This window comes from Mauremys mutica, chromosome 24, assembly GCF_020497125.1.
Source record: "Mauremys mutica isolate MM-2020 ecotype Southern chromosome 24, ASM2049712v1, whole genome shotgun sequence".
Classification (NCBI taxonomy): domain Eukaryota; kingdom Metazoa; phylum Chordata; order Testudines; family Geoemydidae; genus Mauremys; species Mauremys mutica.
In genome coordinates, this window is record NC_059095.1 from 2,727,141 (window position 1) to 2,747,866 (window position 20,726).

General features: G+C 58.7%; 1 protein-coding gene across 1 annotated transcript; it reads right to left on the bottom strand.

The window, feature by feature from the left end:
* Positions 1 to 3,502: 3,502 nt before the first annotated feature.
* Positions 3,503 to 16,667, bottom strand: TM6SF2 (transmembrane 6 superfamily member 2). Its single transcript, XM_044998296.1, has 10 exons — positions 16,352 to 16,667; positions 11,905 to 12,008; positions 11,116 to 11,213; positions 10,578 to 10,681; positions 9,697 to 9,779; positions 9,207 to 9,331; positions 7,541 to 7,642; positions 7,085 to 7,177; positions 6,542 to 6,661; positions 3,503 to 4,597 (listed from the first exon to the last, which is right to left on the bottom strand). Exons 1-10 carry the CDS (start codon positions 16,441 to 16,443, stop codon positions 4,391 to 4,393), a joined length of 1,128 nt encoding a protein of 375 aa, XP_044854231.1. The 5' UTR covers positions 16,444 to 16,667; the 3' UTR covers positions 3,503 to 4,390.
* Positions 16,668 to 20,726: the final 4,059 nt, after the last annotated feature.

Here is a 20,726-nt window from a genome sequence, read left to right on the forward strand (position 1 = left end):
AAGGGGGCGCCGGGTCCCTGCTCAGAGAGAAAGTTCCGCAGGGAGGCGAGGAGCGGGGCCGGGGGGGGGGGGGGCGGGAGCCGCTGCAGTTACTGGCTGCGGATGGGCTGGCGGGGGGAGCCTTGGGAAGGAGAAAGGAGCTGGCCTCGGGCACTGCCGGGAGCTGGCAGCCGGGGCTGTGCCGCAGACAGCAGGATGCTCTGCCCGTGAGGGGAGACATGGGGTGGGTCTGCTACAGTGAGCAGGGGAGCGCCTGGAAACCCCCACCCACATCAGAGCCCCGCGTGCCAGGCGCCTGGAAACCCCCACCCACATCAGAGCCCCCCGTGCCAGGCGCCTAGAGCCCCCCACCCACATCAGAGCCCCCCGTGCCAGGCGCCTAGAGCCCCCCACCCACATCAGAGCCCCTCGTGCCAGGCGCCTAGAGCCCCCCACCCACATCAGAGCCCCTCGTGCCAGGCACCTAGAGCCCCCCACCCACATCAGAGCCCCCCATGCCAGGCGCCTGGAGACCCTCACCCACATCAGAGCCCCCCGTGCCAGGCGCCTGGAGACCCCCACCCACATCAGAGCCCCGTGTGCCAGGCGCCTGGAGACCCCCCGAGATCAGGCTCCCCAGTGCCAGGGCCCGCACAGACCCCACCCCCCGCCAGATCAGGGCCCCTCGTGCCAGGCACTTTGCAGACCCCATAGGAGACAGTCCCTGCCCACAGAGCCCACAGTCTGAATGCACCAGGCAAAGGAAGGATCATTCACTCCGTGTTTCAGCTGCAGAACTGAGACCCGGTGACTCGCCCAGGATCACCCAGCGAGTCAGTGGCAGAGCTGGGCATTTAACCCAGAGCTCCTGAATCCTGGCCCAGGGCCCTTAACCACAAGCCCCCTGGGCTCCATCTTCTTTCCCCAGGGCTCCCCCCTCCCAGACTCACCCTGGGCATCTCTCTGCGGCAGGGGCCTCCCTGCCCGGACCAGCAGGCCCAGGTTCCCCAGCCCACCTGCCAGGGCCCTGTGGGCACAAAGCCATTGCCCTTGGGCGGGGTAGGCAGAGCAGGTGCCTGCTGTTCTGGGCTGTGGCCGCTAGGGGGCAGCAGGCAGGAGGGTGGGGTACCTGTAACCTGCAAGGGGTCCCGAGCCCTGCCCCCTCTGCCCCACGCTGAGCTGACGCCCGCTGCCCGGCCGGTGGAGCAAGGGGAGCTGGCTGAGGACACGATCCCTGCACTGATCATGGTGTCTCAGAAGCCCACCACACACACACACTTCTGCCAAGGCTGCGGCACTGGTGGGGCAGGGCCATGCTGCATGGCATTGCCATCATTGCAGGGGGTGGAGCAGGGGGCTGGGAGTCAGGCCTCATCTCTGGGGGGGGGGGAGTGCCACAGGGAGACGGGTGTCCAGTGGGACGAGCAGAAGGAGCTAACGCGCAGCAGGCCAAGGCTGCATTTCGCCTTGAGCGCGGGCTGGGCTGCGGCCCTGCTGCCTGGCTGCCGAGTCCCCCTTGGCGTGGCTCACTCGATGCCCCACCTCTCAGCCACTGCCCCAGGGCCTGTCTGAGGGCAGACACCTGCTCGGGGTCCCCGCCCACTGGCCATGGCTAGTGCATTGCAGGAGCCCGCCCCCGCCCTGCTCCCTGGGTGTCACTGATGCAGGCCCTGTGGGTGGGAGCAGGCCCCTGGGATTCAGGGCTCACGCTGCACAGCCCATGCGCTGGCATGAGAGCCTGGAGGGGGGATCACACCCCAGCCGCTGTCTGTTTTTCAGGCACGTGCCAATTAGGGCCCTGGGCCTGTAGGGCACCAAGGGGGGGGAGCACCCGGCTCAGCAGAGGAAGCAAGTCCCGTGGGTCGCTGGGCTCACCCAAAAGCTCCCGGGCTTTCAAACCAACCCACCAAAGCACCAAGCTTCAGAAAACTTGCCTGCGTTCTGCAAAACCACCCCCGACCCTTGGTATAAACAAGTGAGTGACACACAGCTGTGCACACGCCCCATTAACTAGTGCACCAGCAGCTGCACTCGTGCACGCACACCATACAGGAGCACGTGTGGCTATGCACATGCACACACAGCTACAGGCACCCACTCTCTCCAAAGCCAGGCATTCTGGCTCCCAGTGCAGCCCTCAGAACTTAAATCGGGTGCCTGGGTCGTGGTCTCTGGCCCACACACTAGGCTCCTATGTACAGGGAATGCACATTAATGGGAGAGGCCACGACTTTGGCCACGGGGTGGGGGGGGGGCGAGATGGGGGTGTGCTGGAACTGGTCCCTGTCAGCCACTCGCCCTGCCCTGCATCATCCTGTGCTCTTAGCACGGTGGGTCCTGAGCCCTCGCTGGGCTGGGCAGTTTGCCGTGTCATGGATCCAAGCCCTCGGTACTGCAGCACAAAAGCAGACCTGCCAAACCCAGGAAAAAACGCAGAAATTGGGCTTGTTTCTGGCTTCATTGGCTTGTGAGGTGCTTGTTGGCTAGTTTTTGGCTCCTTTGACTCGTAGCTTGTTGTTGTTTTTGCTCGGCTCCCAGCAAACGGGGCAAGGGGTGGGGGAGAGTCAGGGGTGCAGCGGGCCCACCCCAGTCCCAGACTGCAGGCCGGGGGATCTAGTCACATAGCGTGCCGGGGTTCTTAGGGACTGGCTTGCTCTGAAATGGGATTTGCTTGATTTTTGGCTGATTGTGGAAGCCAGGTGCTTATTTACTGCGCGAAAGCCGCCAACTGTGCACAAAAGCCCGGCCCCAGCTCGAGAGGCGTTTCGCTCCCTGCTGTCTCCCAGAGGGCTGGGCTGCTCGTGTCCCGTTTTTCTGGGAGGGGGGGCCCTGGCGCAGACCTGGAAGGGGCAGCGTTTGCGTCGGGCCTGAGCAGAGCCTCCGGGCAGCCCGGGAGAAGGGGGAGTGTGGGGCTCAGGGCACGTGGGGCATCATCCCCCATTCCGCATCCTGGGCTGGAACCCTGAGCTCTTGGTCAAGAATCTCCTTCCCATCCCCTCGTCCTGACACTGCCTGGGGGGGTGGGGGAGATAGACCCAGCCCTGCCCCCCCCCAACTGAGCCCCCTCCCGTACACTGCAGCCCCGGGGAGGCTGTGAAGAGAGAAAGGTGAGGAAAGGGCCCGATTTCTCCCGCCCCTGGCCAGGCACCGTCCCACAAGGGCTCATTGATTTGGAGCTGTGCAGGCCCAACGTGAGACACCAGCACCTGCTCCTTAGGGAGGCCAAGCCCCCACTGCTCCTGGCTGCAGCTGGGGGGGGGCGGGGCTCAGCCAGGCCTCGCCAGTGGCCACTGTGGAAAGCAGGGGGGCCCTATTCTGTAGCAAACCACGCACTGGAGCTCAGGGCAGTTGAGAGGCCCTAACATCCCGTCGGGGGCTGGAGACCATAGGGCTCGGGGGCGGGAGAACGCGGCACTTCTCGGTGAGCACCGTTCTCAGAACCACACAGCACAGTTCAGGAAATCGATCCACGTCCCGCCGCAGGGACTGTGAGCACCTGAAAAACTGTCCAGCCACAGCAGGGTTAAAAAGTCACAGCACAAACGGATTTTATTCTGTAAACCATCTGTTATGGAGGGTCTCCGGCACCCCCCTCCTTTAAGCACTGCAGCGTGGCTCGGGAACAAAGCCTCCTCCCCACTCACCCCCCAACATGGCTTTGCAGAACAAGAGGCCATTGTGAGCAGCAATCCCTAGGGAGACGCAGCCTGCAGGGTGCCTGTGGGAGTGGGAGCTGGCTTTGGGCTGGGAGACAGGTCCCCCCAAGCCAGAACACAAGCAGCCACTCCAGAGCCAACCCCCTAAACGCCACCGGGGTCACAGCAGCCGGCACAGCCCCAAGGCACCTCTGCCTCCATCACCTTTCCCCTGGTGCCGGGGCAGCGCTGACCCCAAGGGACCTCCCTGCCGAAGGGCCCGAGGGTGCCAACACCACTAAGGACTCCAAGGCAAAGGCCAACAGGGAGGCGGGGGGGGAAGCAACCACTCCGCACCCCAGGGCCTGGCGGCTGGTGCTGGGGAGGGGAGGGAGACACACGCCCTCACTCCATAGCGCTCCCCTCTGGCGGGGTGAGGAGTGCCGCTGAGAGGCTGATGTGCCAATCAGGCCTTGAGAAGAGCCTCAGAGCTCCATTGGGGGCAGGGGGGAGCCCAGGGCCAAAGAGGAGGAACAAGACCCTGCCATGCACAAAATCCCCGAACGCCTGCTGTGAAACTCCCCCAACCCCCAAAGTAGGGACTGTCCCCTGGAGCCGCATGGCCCGGCTGCTAACCCAGCAGGGACGGAGATTTCGTCATCCCGCTGCCTCCAGCCAGGCTGAGCATATTGGGGCCCGTGGTGTGTGTGTGGTGGTGGCGGGTAGCAGCTCCTCCTTGCGATGTCCTGGCACTGGAGGCAGGAGCCAGGCTCTCCTCACTGATGCTTCTTGATCCCGTCCTGGCCGGTGGGAGCAGCTGGCTGGAAGAAGCCGGGGCTGCGGAGGCAGCGGTAGGCGAGGAGGTGCGGGCCCAGCGCGTAGAGGACGTTGGTGAGGAGGAAAACCCACCAGACCTCCTCCGGGGTGCGGTAGGGATAGGGGGTGCGGTGGTGCAGGGAGGAGCCCACGTGGGAGAACTGGGCCTGAAATGCACAAGAAGGGCAGGGTGACGGGAGACGCTGCCCACGGCACCTGCCCCGTGAGCCCCACCCCCACCAGCCCCTCCCTCTGCAGTGAGTGGGAAGCCCTGGCTGGGGGGGCCCCAGCCCCCAGAGGGGAAGTGACTTGGCTAAGGAGCAGTCAGCGGGCGCCAGCGGACAGTGCTGGTTCCCAGCCTTGTGTGCAGGCCCCAGGTTCGAGAGGACGGCTGAAGGGAAAGCACCTTCGATTCTATTGCACCATGGAGACATCGCCAGCAGAACTCACGTCCGCTAGGCTGCAAGGGCCAGATGCTCCCACCTCAGCCCCGCAACCCGCCCAAACAACAGGGGCGGCTTCTCACACTGCTCCACACCCGGCAGCTCCACTGCGAACAATGGGGGCAGGGGCAGATTCTCCACCTCGAGCAACAGGGGTTGCGAGGGCTGGTCTCCTTTCAAGGCCTGGCCCTGGTTCCCCATCCCCGCAGCCCAAGTGTCACAAGAGGGTTAAACCCTGTTCTGCATAAATCCAGCAGGGCCAAGAGCTAGGGATTAAAGAGGGTAAGCGCCATCCTCATGCTCCAGGGCGTATAAGTACATCAGCAGCTGAGGTCAGGAAGGAATTGCCTTGGGAAGATAATGGTACAGAGCCAGGCACACGATGGGGTTTGTCCCCTGACGAATCCAGCACTGGTCCCTGTTGGGCCAAGGGGTTTGGGCTAGCCGGCCCCGGGGCTACGCTGGGGCAGCCATGCCTATGCTGATAGCAGGGCTGCATGCTCCCCCGTACCCTAGTGACAGGTACACGGGGCGCTGGCTCAAGTCTATTTCTGTGAAACTAATCCACGTCCGCCATTAACATCCATTGAGAGAGTAATTATCAGGCTCTGCTCGTTGCCATAGAAACTGCTCCACATGCAAACCCAGGGACAGGGGAATCGTGAGAGGTCAGAACACGCTTGTCCAGGAGCTTCGTGCAGGGACACTGGCCCCGTGACACGCCGGCCCTTTGATGCGCTGGCTCTGCGATGCAGTGGCCCTGCACCGCCCGTGGCTCCCGCCTACAGAGACAGCTCGGCGCATTCTCTCGCTGAACCACGGAGCGTGGCTAGCTAGGTGGCTCAGTGCAGTGGCAGCCGCTGCCTGCAGTTCAGAGCCCTGTGCCAGCCCAGGGGAGGTGTGTAAAGGCTGCTGGGACCGTGGCCCGAAACCTAGGCCTCCCCCGAGACACTGGCTCGGGGAAAGATCTGGCACTGAGAGCTGGGTCTGCGATTCCATCTCCGAAGAGGGGCTGAGTGGAACACTGGGGGGAGGGGGGAATGGTAAGTTTCAGAGCAAACTCCTGCTGTGCTCTGAGCAGAGAGCGATTTCCAGGTGTAAACAGGGACAGGCAGTGGTTCCAGATCATCGTGTCCCCGGGTCTGTCCCCTCCCACACCCACAGGGAGACTCGCACACGAGAACAGCGCAGACAGAGCCCCAGACAGGAATCAACCGTCCCTGCAACTATGGACAAAATAAGAGGGATGAGCCTCATTTTAATCTCCTCCCCCGACTCCAGAGCGGGAGCCAGTGTGGAGTCGCAGTGAGGAGAGCCTGGGTTTCCAGCCTCTGTGGGACCCCAGTGGTCAGGGGCTGAGCCCTCCCCTTGCCCCTCCCCTCGCTTTACATCGGACTGAGTTAAAGAAAAAAAACCCATCAGGACCCCTGGGTTTTATTCCTAGCTCTGCCACAGACTGGCTGGGTGGCCTTGGCCCAGTCACCCACCACCCCCACCCCCTCCCATCTCTCCCTAAACTGTGAGCACCTGGGGGCGGGGACTGTCTCTCCCTCTCCCTCGATGAAGCCCCAGCAGAACGGGGCCCTGTTCTCATCCCTGCAATACACCTAACAACGGGCCCAGGGTCTGCTGTGCCCCAGGGAAATCCCAGCCCCGGCCCCTCGTTACCTGCGCTACGGCTCCAGCAAACACCAGGGCCCAGTCGGGCAGCCACGTGCAGCCAGGCCGCAGGAGCCCGTAAATCCCAAGGCAGAAGAACGGGAGGACGTAAAACATGTAGACCAGCATCTGGGAGCGAAGGGAGAGAGGTCAGCACGGGCCTGAGCAGGGCACTGCCGGGGCAAGCTGTGAGCACTGGGCAGGGACTGGGAGAAATAAGGAAGCGAGTCCAAGAACAGAGGGGGGGCTGGACCAGAACCCTGGATGCAAAACTGCCCTGGGCCTGCAGGAGTGCCCAGCGGGATGCTCCAGATCTCAGGCCCCCAGAGTCACCTACAAGCAGCCCCAATGTTCCCAGGCAGTTAAAATAAAGGAATAAGCAGCACCCTCTCCTAAGGGATTTAGGTGCACCAGTCTATACACTCCAGCCTCCCCCTGAATTCCCTGCCTGGACGATGGGGAGACCAATCCCGCCATTCTCCCACCCTTTGTCCGGCAGCCTCCAAGGACCTGCACCGAGAGCAGCTGGACCCCAGCAGGCGCCGCACTCACCTGCACTTTGGGGTAGGCGACGGGGTCGCGCAGGTATGGCTCGTACTGGTAAATGTAGTCGAAGCAGGAATCGGACGGACAGTCCAGGACCACCTGGAGACACAAGCAGAGTGCATGGGAAAGCCAGCTCTGATCCTCCCGCCACCGACCCCTCACCCAGCTGTCCCCAGGAGACAGGGAGTGCATGGGACAGCCAGATCTGACAGCCCACGGCCACTCCTCACCCCCCCATCAACCCCATGCCCAGCTGCCCCTGTGAGATAAGCAGAGTGCATGGGAGATCTGGCCTCTGCCCCTGCCCCTCCCACATGCCCCACTGACTCACAGACTTTAAGGCCAGAAGGGACCATCACGTTCATCTAGTCTGACCTCCTGCACATCGCAGGCCCCCCCTCCCCCTCCGGCCCGGAACAGAGCCCGACCCTCTGGCGGAGTCACCGACTGGCCAGCCCTTACCAGCCCTCTGAAGAATGTGAATGTCGCAGCCACCAGCAGGAACAGGATCAAGCCCAAGTCCAGGGGCCGCTGATACAGACTCCTCTGCTGCTCCGCCGCAACCTGAACACGAGCAGCCGCTGTGGGTGTCAGGGACTGGGACGCTGGCCCTTTAAGTGGGAAACTTGAACGGGCCACATTTAAAAAGCCAGTTCTCAGAAACCTCGATCCCGAGCCAGCAGCCCCAGGGGCACCCAGCTCAGGGCAGGCAGCATCTCCTCCCTTTGAAGGGTGGATCCATTCCCAGCCTCAGCACAGTCTGCTTTTAAATGAGCAGCGAGCGGCGGGAACCTCCTGCCAGGGCTGCTCCAGTTCCGATTCCAGAGAGAGGCCCAGCTCGGCGGCAAGGGAGGGGGGTGAGGATGGACGGGGCTACGTTCATCCCTCATTCAGATGCAAACACCATTTTTAAATTAAAGTCCCTTAAAAGAATAAAAGGGGGGAGGTTTCCCCCACCCCGAGCCCAGTGGATTAAGTTCAAAGGGATCTGCGCCGTCCCTAGGCAGGGCAATCAGACGTGCCCAGGGCCCTTCTCCCGTCCATGCTGCAATGGACTCACACCTACAACTCCTGCCGTGTTTCTCAGTGACCGGTCTGTGGACCGGCGCCGGTCCCTGAGGTCTCCCGGACACAGTTTAGGATGACAGCAAGCCGGTCCCTGGTATCAAAACAGTTGAGAAACGCTGGGCTAGAGGACAGGACCGGAATGGGAGGCAGGAGACCTGGGTTCTGTTCAGTGATCCCAGACCCGTCTTGTCTACTCAGCTTGGAGCAGGGCCGGTCTCTCACCATGTCTGTGCAGCGCCCGGCACAACAGGCTCTGGAAAACGCCCCCAGGCCTAATGGTGCCAAAGCAGCACCTCTGCTCAGCTAGTGAAGGGAGCAGACAAGCCTGAGCGGGTGAGACACACACCAACCAGCAGGGGGCAGCAGCGCACAGACACATTCACAGGTGGGAGTTTGCACTAGGCGGCGATCTGATGTACCTACTGTATTTTCCACTCCAGGCATCCAAGGAAGTGGGTTTTAGCCCACGAAAGCTTATGCCCAAATAAATGTGTTAGTCTCTAAGGTGCCACAAGACTCCTGTTCATTTTACTATAGGGACAGTCCTGATATTTGGGGCTATTACCCCCACCCCAGTTTGTATCCGGCACCAGAAGCAACTGCATTTTGCCATCCTGCCAGCCTGGCAAAAGGGTGCCAGCTGTGCATGTGCTGAGGGATGGGTAAGGGATATGGGGCAATTCCTGCCGGGTTTGCTCACCAACCCCCAGACTCCAAAACGGGGTTTTTCCCAAACAATGGTGTAAAATACAGGGCTGGAATATGGGAAAAAACCATCAGTGGCTTGAACCCTAACCAAGCCCTTAGCTTGGATGGAGGCCAGTGGTGGAGAAGGGGTACCCGGCTCTGGGAACAGCACCCCAATGTTCTGTAATGATCCCAAGGGGCCAGGAGCTCTGTGTCCCGGCCCCAATGGAAGACGTCGCCTGCAGACTCCCTAGCCACAGGCAGGGCGATTGGCTCTGCACAAGCCCAGGGCACCTCCTGACCAGTCACCAACACCTGCCTCTCGCAGGTCACCTGCCCCAGCTGGGGACCCTCAGCCCGCCGACCCGCCTACCTTCTCAGCAGTGCAGCAAGGAAGGGATTTTGGCTGGCTGAAGAGTCTCATTCCAGCCCAGATTGGGATCAGGATGTAGGGCACGTTGAGCAGGAAGGAGGGGCGGATCTCGGAGCTGTACTTCCCTAAGAGAGAAGAGTCCTCAGTTGTGCATGCAGCAAGACCAGCCCTAGAGACCGGCGCCTTTGGTTAACCCCATGCAGAGCGCGTAGCAATGCCCCACTCCTCCCACATCCCCCCCTGCAACATTCCACCCCGACAGGATGAGAGAAGGGGGTTCCTGCCCCACCCACACCCCGGCTTCGCTGCCACCAAGGGGGCCTGTCAGTGCCAGTTTTAGTGATGCACGCAGGACTTGAACCCGCGGCTCTGGGGTGTGTCCCTGCAGAGGCAGAGCAGCGCATGGGCAACGTGGGAAGGACACAGACCAACCCCCATGAGACCAGAGCTCAGAGCAGAGGGTAGCTCCCCAGGGCTTGTCACCCCTTACCTAACATGTTCCCAGGCAGGAAGACAACAATGCTCATCATCAGGGAGCCCAGCCAGTAGAGACCCAGGGTCCTGTAGTTCTTCCTGGGGAGACAGTGGAAATTCAACACCCTCTTGGAGCTCAGATCAGCATTTCCCACCTCACCCCATCACTCAACCCCTGCTGCATTCATAGGTTTCTTCCCCTCGCCTGCTCTCCTGGGTTAGTGGCAAGGTGGGGTCAGCCCTGCCACGTCACACCGTGTGGGTTCAGATGGGCACTCCGCCACCCCAGAGCAGCCTCCCCTCCAACAGCCGCTCCTCCCTAGCAGCATACCAGCACCGGAAGGGGATTGCTACCCTGCCTGGCTTCCCACCACCCAGAGTGCCCTGGCTGCAGGCCCTCAGCAGCCCAGGAATTCTTCCTCACATTGGCTCCAGCTGCTGCCCATTGCTCACAGGCTGCTACCAGCTGGGCAGGGCACATCCATGCCCAGAGACTCTCTCACTCACCCTGGGAGGACCTGGGCTGCTGCCCTGTACTGACCGGAGCTCCCCACTGCTCCTGCACTAGCATCAGATGCCAAGAGGGCTGGAGTTCAGGTCAGTTACTCAGCCTGGGTCTCTGTGCCCATGGCCGGGAGGTGCCCCGAGAACAGGCCCACGCAGGAGATCCCTGCGGCTTCCAATCCTGTCTGGGACCTTGTGCAAAATACTACTGGATGGCTGACTATGGTTCCCCTAGCACTCCCACTTGGCCCCCTCCCCAGACTGTTCCAGCAAAAAGCAACCCCCATTCCCCTCCGCCCACCGCTTGGAAGCAGCCATGCAATGCCCTGCAGGTGAGAAGCCCAGTGATTGAACAGGAGATCCCAATCGGCGGCAGCCCCAGTCCCCTCTGACCTTTGTGTGATGGCCATGACCATGGCGAGGTAGAGCAGGTAGTGCACGGTGCCGTCCCAGTAACAGATCATGATGCCGTAAGCGGTGCGTAGGTACGGCTCGCCCTGCCCACCAGAAAGGCATCAAGTCACTTCCCCAGCTGGGCATGACGACGCAGGCTCCAGAGATGGACCCGCTCAGCCCAATGCCCACATGTGCCTGCCCCCATCCGGCTGCTCTACCCAGGGGCCAGTGTGCCTCCCCGCTCCCTGCCGGGCACGGGGAGCTGCGGGTGGCTTAGGAGATGGAGCTGTGCCACACGCAGCTCGTTTAAAGGAACAAGGGCTCAGCTCTCCAGCGCGGTTGCTTAGACCTGTGCCGGTGAGTGCAGCGTGGCTTTAAAGCCCCTTTGCACCGGGGGAAGTGCCTGCCCGCAGGTGTTTGTAAGGGAGCAGGGGTGGGACGCCGTGGGCTCTGGCCAGGGCAGCGTGATGTTCTAGCCTGGCAGGCTGGCATCCCACCGGGAATCCTGGGCAGGTGACGGCAGCCAGGGCGGTACCTCCTTCAGGTAGAACTCCATGAAGCCGCTGATGTAGCCATCCTCCTCCAGTGAGATGATCAGGTCAATGACGGAGGTGAAGGAGAACGCTGTGAACACTGCAGGCGGGGAGAGAGGGAGGCAGCTCACCCAGGCTGCCCTGGGCCCCCCAAACACACAGGCCTCTCCCCAGCTCAGAGGGGACCTGCAATTGCAGTGACAGGTCCCACCCTCGCCTGTCAGCTGGGGAATTCTCCGCTCCCCAGAGCATAAGGGGCACAAGCCAGGTGGGGCAGGCACAGGGTCTCTGGATGAGTCCATCCTGCTTGTGGGCTCAGCCCTGGAACCGCCCTCAATGCCCTTCGGTGGGAGACTGGCTCATTCATTGCTGCTTTGGCAATGGAGACCCCATCCAACCTCACTCCCCAGCTGCGGTGCCCCCACAGCCTCTCGCCGCTCCCTGCGCAGGCTGGGGCCAGCGTGTGCCAGCTGATGTGAGGTTTTTGCCAGGCGGGCACACGGGCTGCCTGACAGCCGTCACATGGGAGCAGCCTCCTGTCACTGGCAGCCAGGGCGAGATCTGGGCCTGGCTTGGGTTCTCCAATGCCACTGAGCATCCTCTACACCACCCAGACCCACTGGCACCTGCCCCGACGCGGCTTCAATCCCCCTGAACCTCGCCCACCCACCTGCCGCCTACAGAGACGCAGGGCTCCTCCACCCACATTGGCGTGCTGCCTCTCTTGCCCAGGTAGGCGAAACAGGAGACAGGAGGGGGTCACTAAGCAGGGCCCCCCTGCCGAGACTCACCGTAGAAGAGGGGATCCTGGGAATGGCTCCCTTCGCCCAGGAGATACGCCATGCAGAACAGAACCAGCAACACCAGCACCCCCGTCACCGCGATAGCCACTGGGCTGCAATACACGCCAGCAAGGGACAGGTCAGACTCTCGCAGCGTGATGCAAGGGGCTGCTGAGGGCTGGGCAACCCCCCTGCCCAGCCTCTGGCCTGATTAACTGCCCCATCCCCCCTTAACACCGTGCTCGGGGCATGGAGCCCATCCACAGAGGAGACTGAAGACCGTGGATGGAGTCAATGGGGCCAGGCTTTCCCCCCAGTGCCTCAGTTTCCACCAGTCCCAATGACCCTGTTGGCCGAGTGGGAAAGAGGCCACAGCCTGGGTTCTGATCTCACTCACCCCTGCTCAATTCCGAGGGGTTACTCTAGATTTGTACCCGTGACAGTCGGCAGACTCTGAGCCCTGCACCCCCTCCTGTTCCGTGGCCCTGGTAACAAACAGGGCCCTGTGGCTTAGCAGATGGCAGTTTTGGGGGGCTCGTCCGGGCACAGGCACAAGATATGGTGAGCAATTTTGGGTACCCAACTTGAGACCCCTGAAAGGGGCCTGCGTCCCAGAGGGTCGGTGCCCAGCACCGTCCGACCAGCTGGCCCCTTTAACGTGCTGGGATCAGACTGGTTTGACAATCTTAGCCCCAGTGCCCCCGTTCCCCCCATCACAGCCATTTACAGCAGGCCTGGCGGGTCAGCTGATGTAAGTCAGGGTAGCCCCACTGACTTCAGTGCAGCAATGCTACTTTACACCAGCTGAGGATTTGATCCCAAACAGCTAGAACATCAGCAGGGATATTTTAACCTTAGCTGGATTTGAATCTTCAGTATTTTAAACCAGAGGCAGGAATTGTCAGCGCCAGGAACAAGCCACCATCCCGGGTTCACCCCCCCCTCCCCTTTCATCATACAGCACATTGCCAGGGAAAGAAACACCAGCACCCGGCAGACCCAGTTCAAACAGCAGACTGACTCCCCAGCCCCTCAGCACCGCAAGCCCTGAGATCTGCGTGCTGCTCCCTGCACGCTAGCAGGTTTCACACGCCTCGCCCAGGCAAGGGCACCTAGGGAGCTAATTAATGCCCTGGCACTTCGCTGTCTGGCAGCCCCCGGGTTGCCCGGCTGACGTTGGGGGCAATAGGTCAAAGGTGAAGAGTTGCCGCATTCGAAGGGTTTCGGTGAATGGCTGGGGAAGTGTAGGAACAGCAGCACCAGCAGGGAGAGCTCAGCAGGCGCATGCTCGGGCTGCTGTCGGACACTACGTCAGGATTCCAGCAAAGCCCTGGGCTCCCCCACATCAGCTCAGGCTGGAAGGAGGCCTCCCAGCTTTCCGGGAGCAGGAGGGATGGGGACAGCAATCGGCAATCCCATGGCAACGCCTTTCAGACCCCGAGTCCTAACCAAGCTGCCTCCTCCCCAGAGCTCTGCGCTGCATCACGAACCAGGCAGCATGGGCACCCGCGGAGCAGAGAGGGGACGGCCTCACCCCGCATCACACAAAGGCACCGAAGCAGGGAAAAGGCTTTGCTGGATGAATGCGGCTATGAAGGCAAATGCAGAAGGGCTCATTGCCAGGCTAGTGCCCTTGGCCCGGGGTCTAAGGGCACCTGGAAGAGAACAGCTCCCCCTAGGGAGATTCGCCCCTTCCCTGAGGCTGCTCTAACTCGCACCAGGGGCCAGGCAGAGCCCCAGGAGGTGGGGACCCCAGGGGTGTCTTAGAGTCCCCCTCGCCACCAACCCATCCCCAAGTGCTGGAACCAAGGGTGAGGCCTCAGCTCTTGGGGCTCCAGTGGTGCCTGGAGCCCCAATAAAGTACAACTGTCCGGCTGGGATCCCTTGGGCAAACCCACTGGCGACAGCTCCCAGCTGGGACCCTGTGTAGCTGCCTCCTTGGCTGGAGGGAGGGGACTCTAGCAGAGCAAAGGATCCTCCTGCTGCCTGGGGTTTTGCTTTTGGAAGGTGGGGGCAGGAGGGGTTTTGCCAACACCAGCCGCTGGATGCAGCAGGGTTCAAAGCACAGCCAGCCTACGGGCCGAGCCCTCAGGCTAAGCAGAGCACACGGCAGCATCCAGGCGGCAGGGCAGGTCCGGCCAGACCAGAGCCAGGCGCACTGCATCCAAACACTCACAGGAAGGGCCTGATCCAGCATTCCCTGCAGTCAGAGGGAGTCCTGCCTGTCTGCTGACTTTGTGGGGTTGGGCGGGACCCTGGGTGGGGAAATACCCCCAACATACAGGGTGCTGGGGACAAGCAGAGGTTTACAGTGCTACAACCCCCATCAACCCATCCAACTTTGCTCTTCTTGGAGCCAGGTGACCCCTTTGCTCCCGCGGGAGCAGGACAGAGCTCTGCTCGGTGACAAGGGGCTTTGCGACGAATACGAGGCGATTGATTCCATCACTTGGGAGAGGAAAACAGGAGTAGAGAGGGAACCACAGGTACATGTCGATTATTATTTATACTATGGTAGCACCTAGAAGCCCTAGCCAAGATCAGGGCACTGCAGAGACACATGAGGGATGGTTCCTGCCCCAAAGAGCCTACAGTCTAAGTAGACAGGGCAAAGGGCGGGAGGGGAAACTGAGGCACAAAGAAGGGACATGACTTGCCCAAGGTCTGACATAACTGAGCATGGAGGGAAATGACAGGCACTGTCTCCTCCTGGAATTCAGGCCCTGCATCACAGCAGGAGCTGCTTCGAGAAGTCTCCTGCACAAGTACAAAGATAGGGGCCCGTCTCCCAACCATCCAGGCCATTGTTACAATGGGCAAAATGCCAAGGCAGGCGCCACACACTGGGTTTTATTCTGAAATGTCATTTTAGTTGAAATCATTAAGATTCCCATCTCCCTCCTCAGGCGCGGCGCTGCCATCACAGCTGAATGTGGATGGCCATTAGCTGCTGCGCTATTATCAGAGACCATGTAAACCGATTAGAAAGCGAATCTATAATGAGGGGATAGCTATTGCAAATCTGTGCTAGGACAGAGGGTAAGTTGCAGGGAAATCCAGCCTGAGCTCTCTTCACCTCTCCCAAGAAGCAATTTCATTAGTTGTAAGAGCTACAGGACCAACCCAGCTACTACTTTTGCTTTGTGAGCTATAAAGCTGAAAATATAACGGCATTTTCCACTAAAGCCTTTAACCCTGCGGCAAAAAAAGTGAAAGCCACTGCGAATTCTGGCCTTCAACAGGCGGCGTTAACAGCTTCCACTCCAAGATATCACCCATCAGCCAGGGAGCTCATCTGCAGCCCACAGCCTGCGCGACGGCGGAGGACAGCCTGAGTTAAGCAAGGCTGAAGGTCCCCCGGCCCCAGCGCATACAGACGAGTGGAGTTAGGCTAAAAACCCGGGGTGTGGACTAGTCTCTGGGTATCAGGGGCGGCTCCAGGCACCAGCGCTCCAAGTGCCTGCCTGGGGCGGCAAGCCATGGGGGGCGCTCTGCCGGTCGCTGCTAGGGCGGCAGGCAGGCTGCCTTCGGTGGCTTGCCTGCGGAGGGTTCGCTGGTCCTGCGGCTTCAGCGGACCCTCTGTGCTTGGGGCGGCAAAATGTCTAGAGCCGCCCCTGCTGGATGTATTTAAAGCAGCCGTGCTCCAGTATTGCAAGAGGCAGAGAACAGTCTGTGCCTGGCCTTGAAAGGTAACCCCCAAAATACCAGTGATGGGGGAGATGTGAGCAAGGGTTGTCTAAAGCGGCCACCCCGCCACTGTCGTTATGGACAGGAGTTACAACACCCCCCACAGGGCCCCCAAGAGAGCAGAGCCCCATTGTGCCAGGCGCTGCACAGACAGACTAGGCCCCAGGCCCCAGAGCTCACAATCCCACTAGATAAACACATGCTGTTTCCCCATCTCTGTTCCGGGACTGAGATCCTTCCTTCCTTCCTCCCTCCGCCCCTCGGCTGCCTTGTCTTCATCAGGGCAGGGGCTGGCTCTGTGCAGCAGCCAGCATGGCGGGGCCTGCACGGGCGGAGGCAGGACTGGAATACAGATAATAAAGGCAGATTGGCACAGGCTTTGTTTTGGCCTTTACACCGCAGGGCGATCACAGCTGGGTAGATTCCGAGGCTAGAAGGGACCCTCGTGATCACCTGGTCTGACCTGGATAACACAAGGCGGAGAACTGCCCCCAAATGTCTGGGAGGAAAGACTAGAAACAGGCCCTACAGCTGCACCCAGCCCTAGGGGCAGGCGCCAGGCGCGGGCTTGTTAAGGGGAGGAAACAGGGTCACTCTCCTGCTCCCAGCGCCGGGCTGTTGCAGAGACTCCCCCCGCGATTGCACCAGGCAGGGGACTCAGGCGGGGGCGATCCTGCAAGCCCGGGAGGCGCAGCCCCAAAGCCTGCGCACAGCGCGCAGCGAGCGCCCCAGGTAGCGCAGCGCAGCGCAGCGCAGGCCGGGTACTTACTGCGCCAAGGCAGCGCCGCAGTTCAGCGCGTAGGACACAGGGAAGGCGGCGAGGGACAGGCCGACGGCTCCCGGGCCCGCAGGCAGCTGCATCGCGAAGGGGCCCCGCGGCTATTCCGCTCCCCGCTGGGGCCAGAGGGAAGCGGACAAACGTCCCCCGCTTGCGCCCGGGCAGGTGAGTTGCCCCGACTCCAACCCAGCGCGCAGCGCACGATCCCCGGCCTCCATGCAAAGGTCGCAGACTTTCGTCCCCCAGGGCGACCTTTCGTGCCCAGCCTGAGTCAACACGGCGCGCTCCCGGGGGGAGCTGCTGGCCCAGAGGCGGAGCCTTTGCCCCGCCTGCCGCTTTGGTGCGGCTCCGCCGCTGTGCAGTCTCCGCCAAGGAGGTTTTCAGAAACAGTAAGATCAGGACTGAGAGGCTCCTTCCTCCCCCCGGTTAGAACCAGGCGCGGGGACTCCTGGCTCCTATCCCCCCTCTGCACTGGCTCCTTAGACAAGCCCAGTCAGTCTGTGTTCCCCCCTGGGCCTGGCCTGCTAGAACATTCACCCTGGGCTGCCTGGAGGTTCAGTCAACCTTTGCCAAGTGCTTGAGCAGCATTGGGAAGACCAGGGCTATCCGAGCAAGAGTCAGCGGGAAAGAACTTAGAAACCTGCCGGCCTCCTTAGCCAGCTCCTGCGACCACCACCCTGTCAGCAGGCAAAACACAACCCCGGGCAGGCACCTGCCACCGCCTGGCTCCAACTCACCAGGTGCCCACCCAACCTCCGCTGCACTCAGAGCCAGCTGGGCTATTTCTGTTTCAGTTGCAGAGAAGTTTATATCTGGTTAGCAACAGCCCACCTCTGCCCTGCCCTCGCATCCTGCTGGTACTGGCACCTTCTCCAGTGGCAGTTAGAGAAGCAGAGAGCAGATGGAGGAAGCTGCAACACTGATGCCTTCAATAACACTCTTTATCTTCCAAGATGGCAGCAGCATCACTCCACGCTGTCGGAACAATTGACAAGGAGAAAGGGCTTCACAGCAAAGTGGACTGAAGTGGTCCTAAGCACCATCATCATCTCACCAAACAGAACCACTCCTAAATCTTGGGAGGCGATGTCTTTTCAGCTGAGCTCATTTCCATGCTGATAAGCTACAGCTCAGAATGAGAGACTGGGAACAGAACCCTGGGCACCAGTATCTGTGCCCTGGAAACCCCTATTTTCCTGACATTCCATCAGGGCTAAATTGCTCAGATTCAATTGCACAAATGTGCCCGCTAGAGGAGCTTGCAATGTAGAATGTTGAGCTTCCCGATTTTGCTTACATAAGATTGTCCTTAGCAAAAGAAATTTCCATACTTAAGTCTGTGGAACTTATTGCCAAAGGATGGTTTTGAGAGAAAGAACTTAGCAAAATTCAAAGAAGGATTGGACATTTATCTGGTAACGAGAATAACCAGAGTTAATGGCAGTTAATGCTAATGGAAAGAGTTTTGGAAGGGCAATGAAACCTCATTTATTAGGAGTTAAGCCCATTTCTATTAGGACTCAGAATGGGAGGAATTATGGCAGGAAATTGCCCCACCTCTGCCTACTGTGGGGCTTCTTGCACCATCCTCTGAAGAGAGTGGATACTGGACTAGATGGACCATGAGTCTGATCCAGGCTGGCAGGTCTACTTCCCCCTTTCATAATCATGAGGATGAACATCTGACAGTCCCTCTCTCTCTGGCCCCAATTTATTCCTACTCTGACTTCACTGGGTTTATGTCACAGACGCCTCTAGGTTCTTAAAAGGATGCATTTGGGTTCCTGGCTGCTCCCTAAATGCTCTCTCCCATGGAAGTGACAGCCTGGAATATTGCATCTCTTCACCTTTGACATCTTACTGCTGACCCCGATAGTCTGATTACATTCCATTACTCTGTAACTGCTCTATAAGTACTTTACTGACAGCGTAAGCTGCAACCCAAGCTTCTTGCTGACTGTGAATGAGATAACGCAGCTTTGGTTCAAGAACATAACCCCCTCCCACCCAAAATAAAAGTCAGAAAAAGCCTGAAGGTCAACGTCCTCCATCAGGGAGACAAAAAGACCTATTTCAGTAGGTAATCAAATCACTTTGCCATGGCAGTGTAGGATTGCTCCTTACTGCACATCGAGTGTCCAGGGCTGGAGTCTCTACTTCTGTCCCTGGGAAGCTCTTTCCACAGTCTAAACCAATCTAGAAAGTTTTTCCTCCAATATGCAGCGTTTCTTCATTTAATCTCATTAATCTTGGGGTTTACATGTCTCACAATTTATCACTGCAGTATCTGAGCTCCTCGCAAACATTAACGAATGCACCCTCATAGCAAGTAACAGCTCCATTGTACCGATGCGGAAATGAGGCTTAGATTCTTGTTTAAGGTCACCCAGGGAGCCTGTGGCAGATGCCGAACGGAACCCAGATGTCCTGAGTCCCAAGCCAATGCCTTAACTGTAAGATCATCCTTCCTCCTTGTTTATTAGCCCCACTAAATAGACTGTTTAAGTTTATAAACAAAGGGGTCGCGCTGGTCTCGAGATTCACATGTAAATGCTGTTCAGGAAGACTAAGACGTACTCCACAAGGTGTTTTGAAAAGCTTGGTGACTGAAGCATTTTCTTCTCATTCATCCTGGAAATCTGAAGCATTCAAACAGCTCAAGAGAAAAAACATCTTCAGATTTTGAGAGAGAATAAAAAGCCCATGAAAGCCACCACTTTTTACGTGCCTTTGAGAGAATTTTAATCAGCAGTGGTAGAGCAGGTATTTCAAGGTCTCTGTTGAGGCAGGCTGTTTCTAGCATGATTGTGACCTCTCCGTTTAACCTCTCTTTTCAGACATTGAGAGTCAGTGCCAGTTGTTGGGGGAGGGACCTGGTTGAATGGTAGCATTTAGTGTGTGCCAGAAACATTCCAAGAAACGAAGTGCTGTTTGTCAGACATTCATAAAAACAAAACTGCTGGCATGTGACCTTTCACCTTGCTTCCAAAAGCTTTCCACCTGAGCCATTGTGTCATTCCTTTGCTCCATCACGATTCAGAGTCCATGGATGAATGAGTGGCGGTGCACTTTGCCCTGCACTGTTTCATTACTTCGTTATGCAGCAGCAGAAGTGGAAGTTACTTTGCATATGCCCCGAGATGACAATTCATCTTATTAAGCAACAATTCAAAGTACAGGCAGTTGTACACGCACTGATTAATAGCAGTGGGCGTGACACGACCATGTCTGTGCACAGAGGGAATGCAGCTCTGCCCCACCTCACACAGTTGTGGGGGTTTAGTGCTTGTGAAAGGTACTAGATTATCAGCCATAGAGGCCAAAGTCCCATTTGCTCCCACACAAGCACAGAAATGTAAGCATCCCCCTAGCACTACACTACCAATGCACTCTGGGTTACGGCAGAGGGATCCCATCTGGGACTGAGAGGGGAGTTTGATCTCCCTGGGCCATCCAGCGGTTAAAGCAGGGGTAGGCAACCTATGGCACGGGTGCCGAAGGCGGCACGCAAACTGATTTTCAGTGGCACTCACACTGCCTGGCCACTGGTCCGGGGGGCTCTGCATTTTAATTTAGTTTTAAATAAAACTTCTTAAACATTTTAAAAACCTTATTTACTTTACATACAGCAATAGTTTAGTTATATATTATAGACTTATAGAAAGAGACCTTCTAAAAACGTTAAAATGTATTACTGGCACATGAAACCTTAAATGAGAGTGAATAAATGAAGACTCGGCACAGCACTTCCGAAAGGTTGCCGACCCCTGGGTTAAAGTGTGTAACTTTACTTTCTGACTGTAAACTCCTCAGGGAAGGGACTGTCACTGTCCAGCACCCACTGGCACGGGGCATGTGTCCTGCCTGTGACCACTGGCAACTCCCATGTGTTGGACAATACAGTAAAATAAAAAATGAGGACAGGCACATACCTTGGGTTCCAAATTTAAGCACACTTTAGAATTACTATTACAAGTAAGGAATCTTTCCTGTATTCTAATTATCCATTTGAACATCAAAGTACCAATACAGCTACGCCTTGCTAAAAATGTGGTTTCACATGTCTGTCCCCATGCCATTGGCTACAGCTACGGTCTGCAAGGAGATCCCCTCCTTATAAACTAGAAGGGGTGTATGGCAAGGCATTCTCTGTGGGGGGTCAAGACTCTGGAACGTGCTCTCCTTTGGTTGGAAATAGACCTGGGCACACTAAAAAGACAGTAGTTTGGTAGGATTTGGGGAGAAAGCCGAGGACATGCTTCCTAGGTGATAAAGGGACAGAAAGATGTTTGTGGAGGTGGCAGGCTGAGCTCCCGTTGAATTGATCTTTTGCTGCTGCTGAGATATAGATGTTGTGTTAATGGTG

Coding starts and splice junctions, on each gene's coding strand:
- TM6SF2 (XM_044998296.1), bottom strand. CDS start 16,443: ATGCAGCTGCCTGCGGGCCCGGGAGCCGTCGGCCTGTCCCTCGCCGCC. Junction 12,009..16,351: donor TGCGGCGCTGCCTTGGCGCA/GTAAGTACCCGG, acceptor CGTGTATTGCAG/CCCAGTGGCTATCGCGGTGA. Junction 6,662..7,084: donor TCGCCTACCCCAAAGTGCAG/GTGAGTGCGGCG, acceptor CTTCGCTCCCAG/ATGCTGGTCTACATGTTTTA.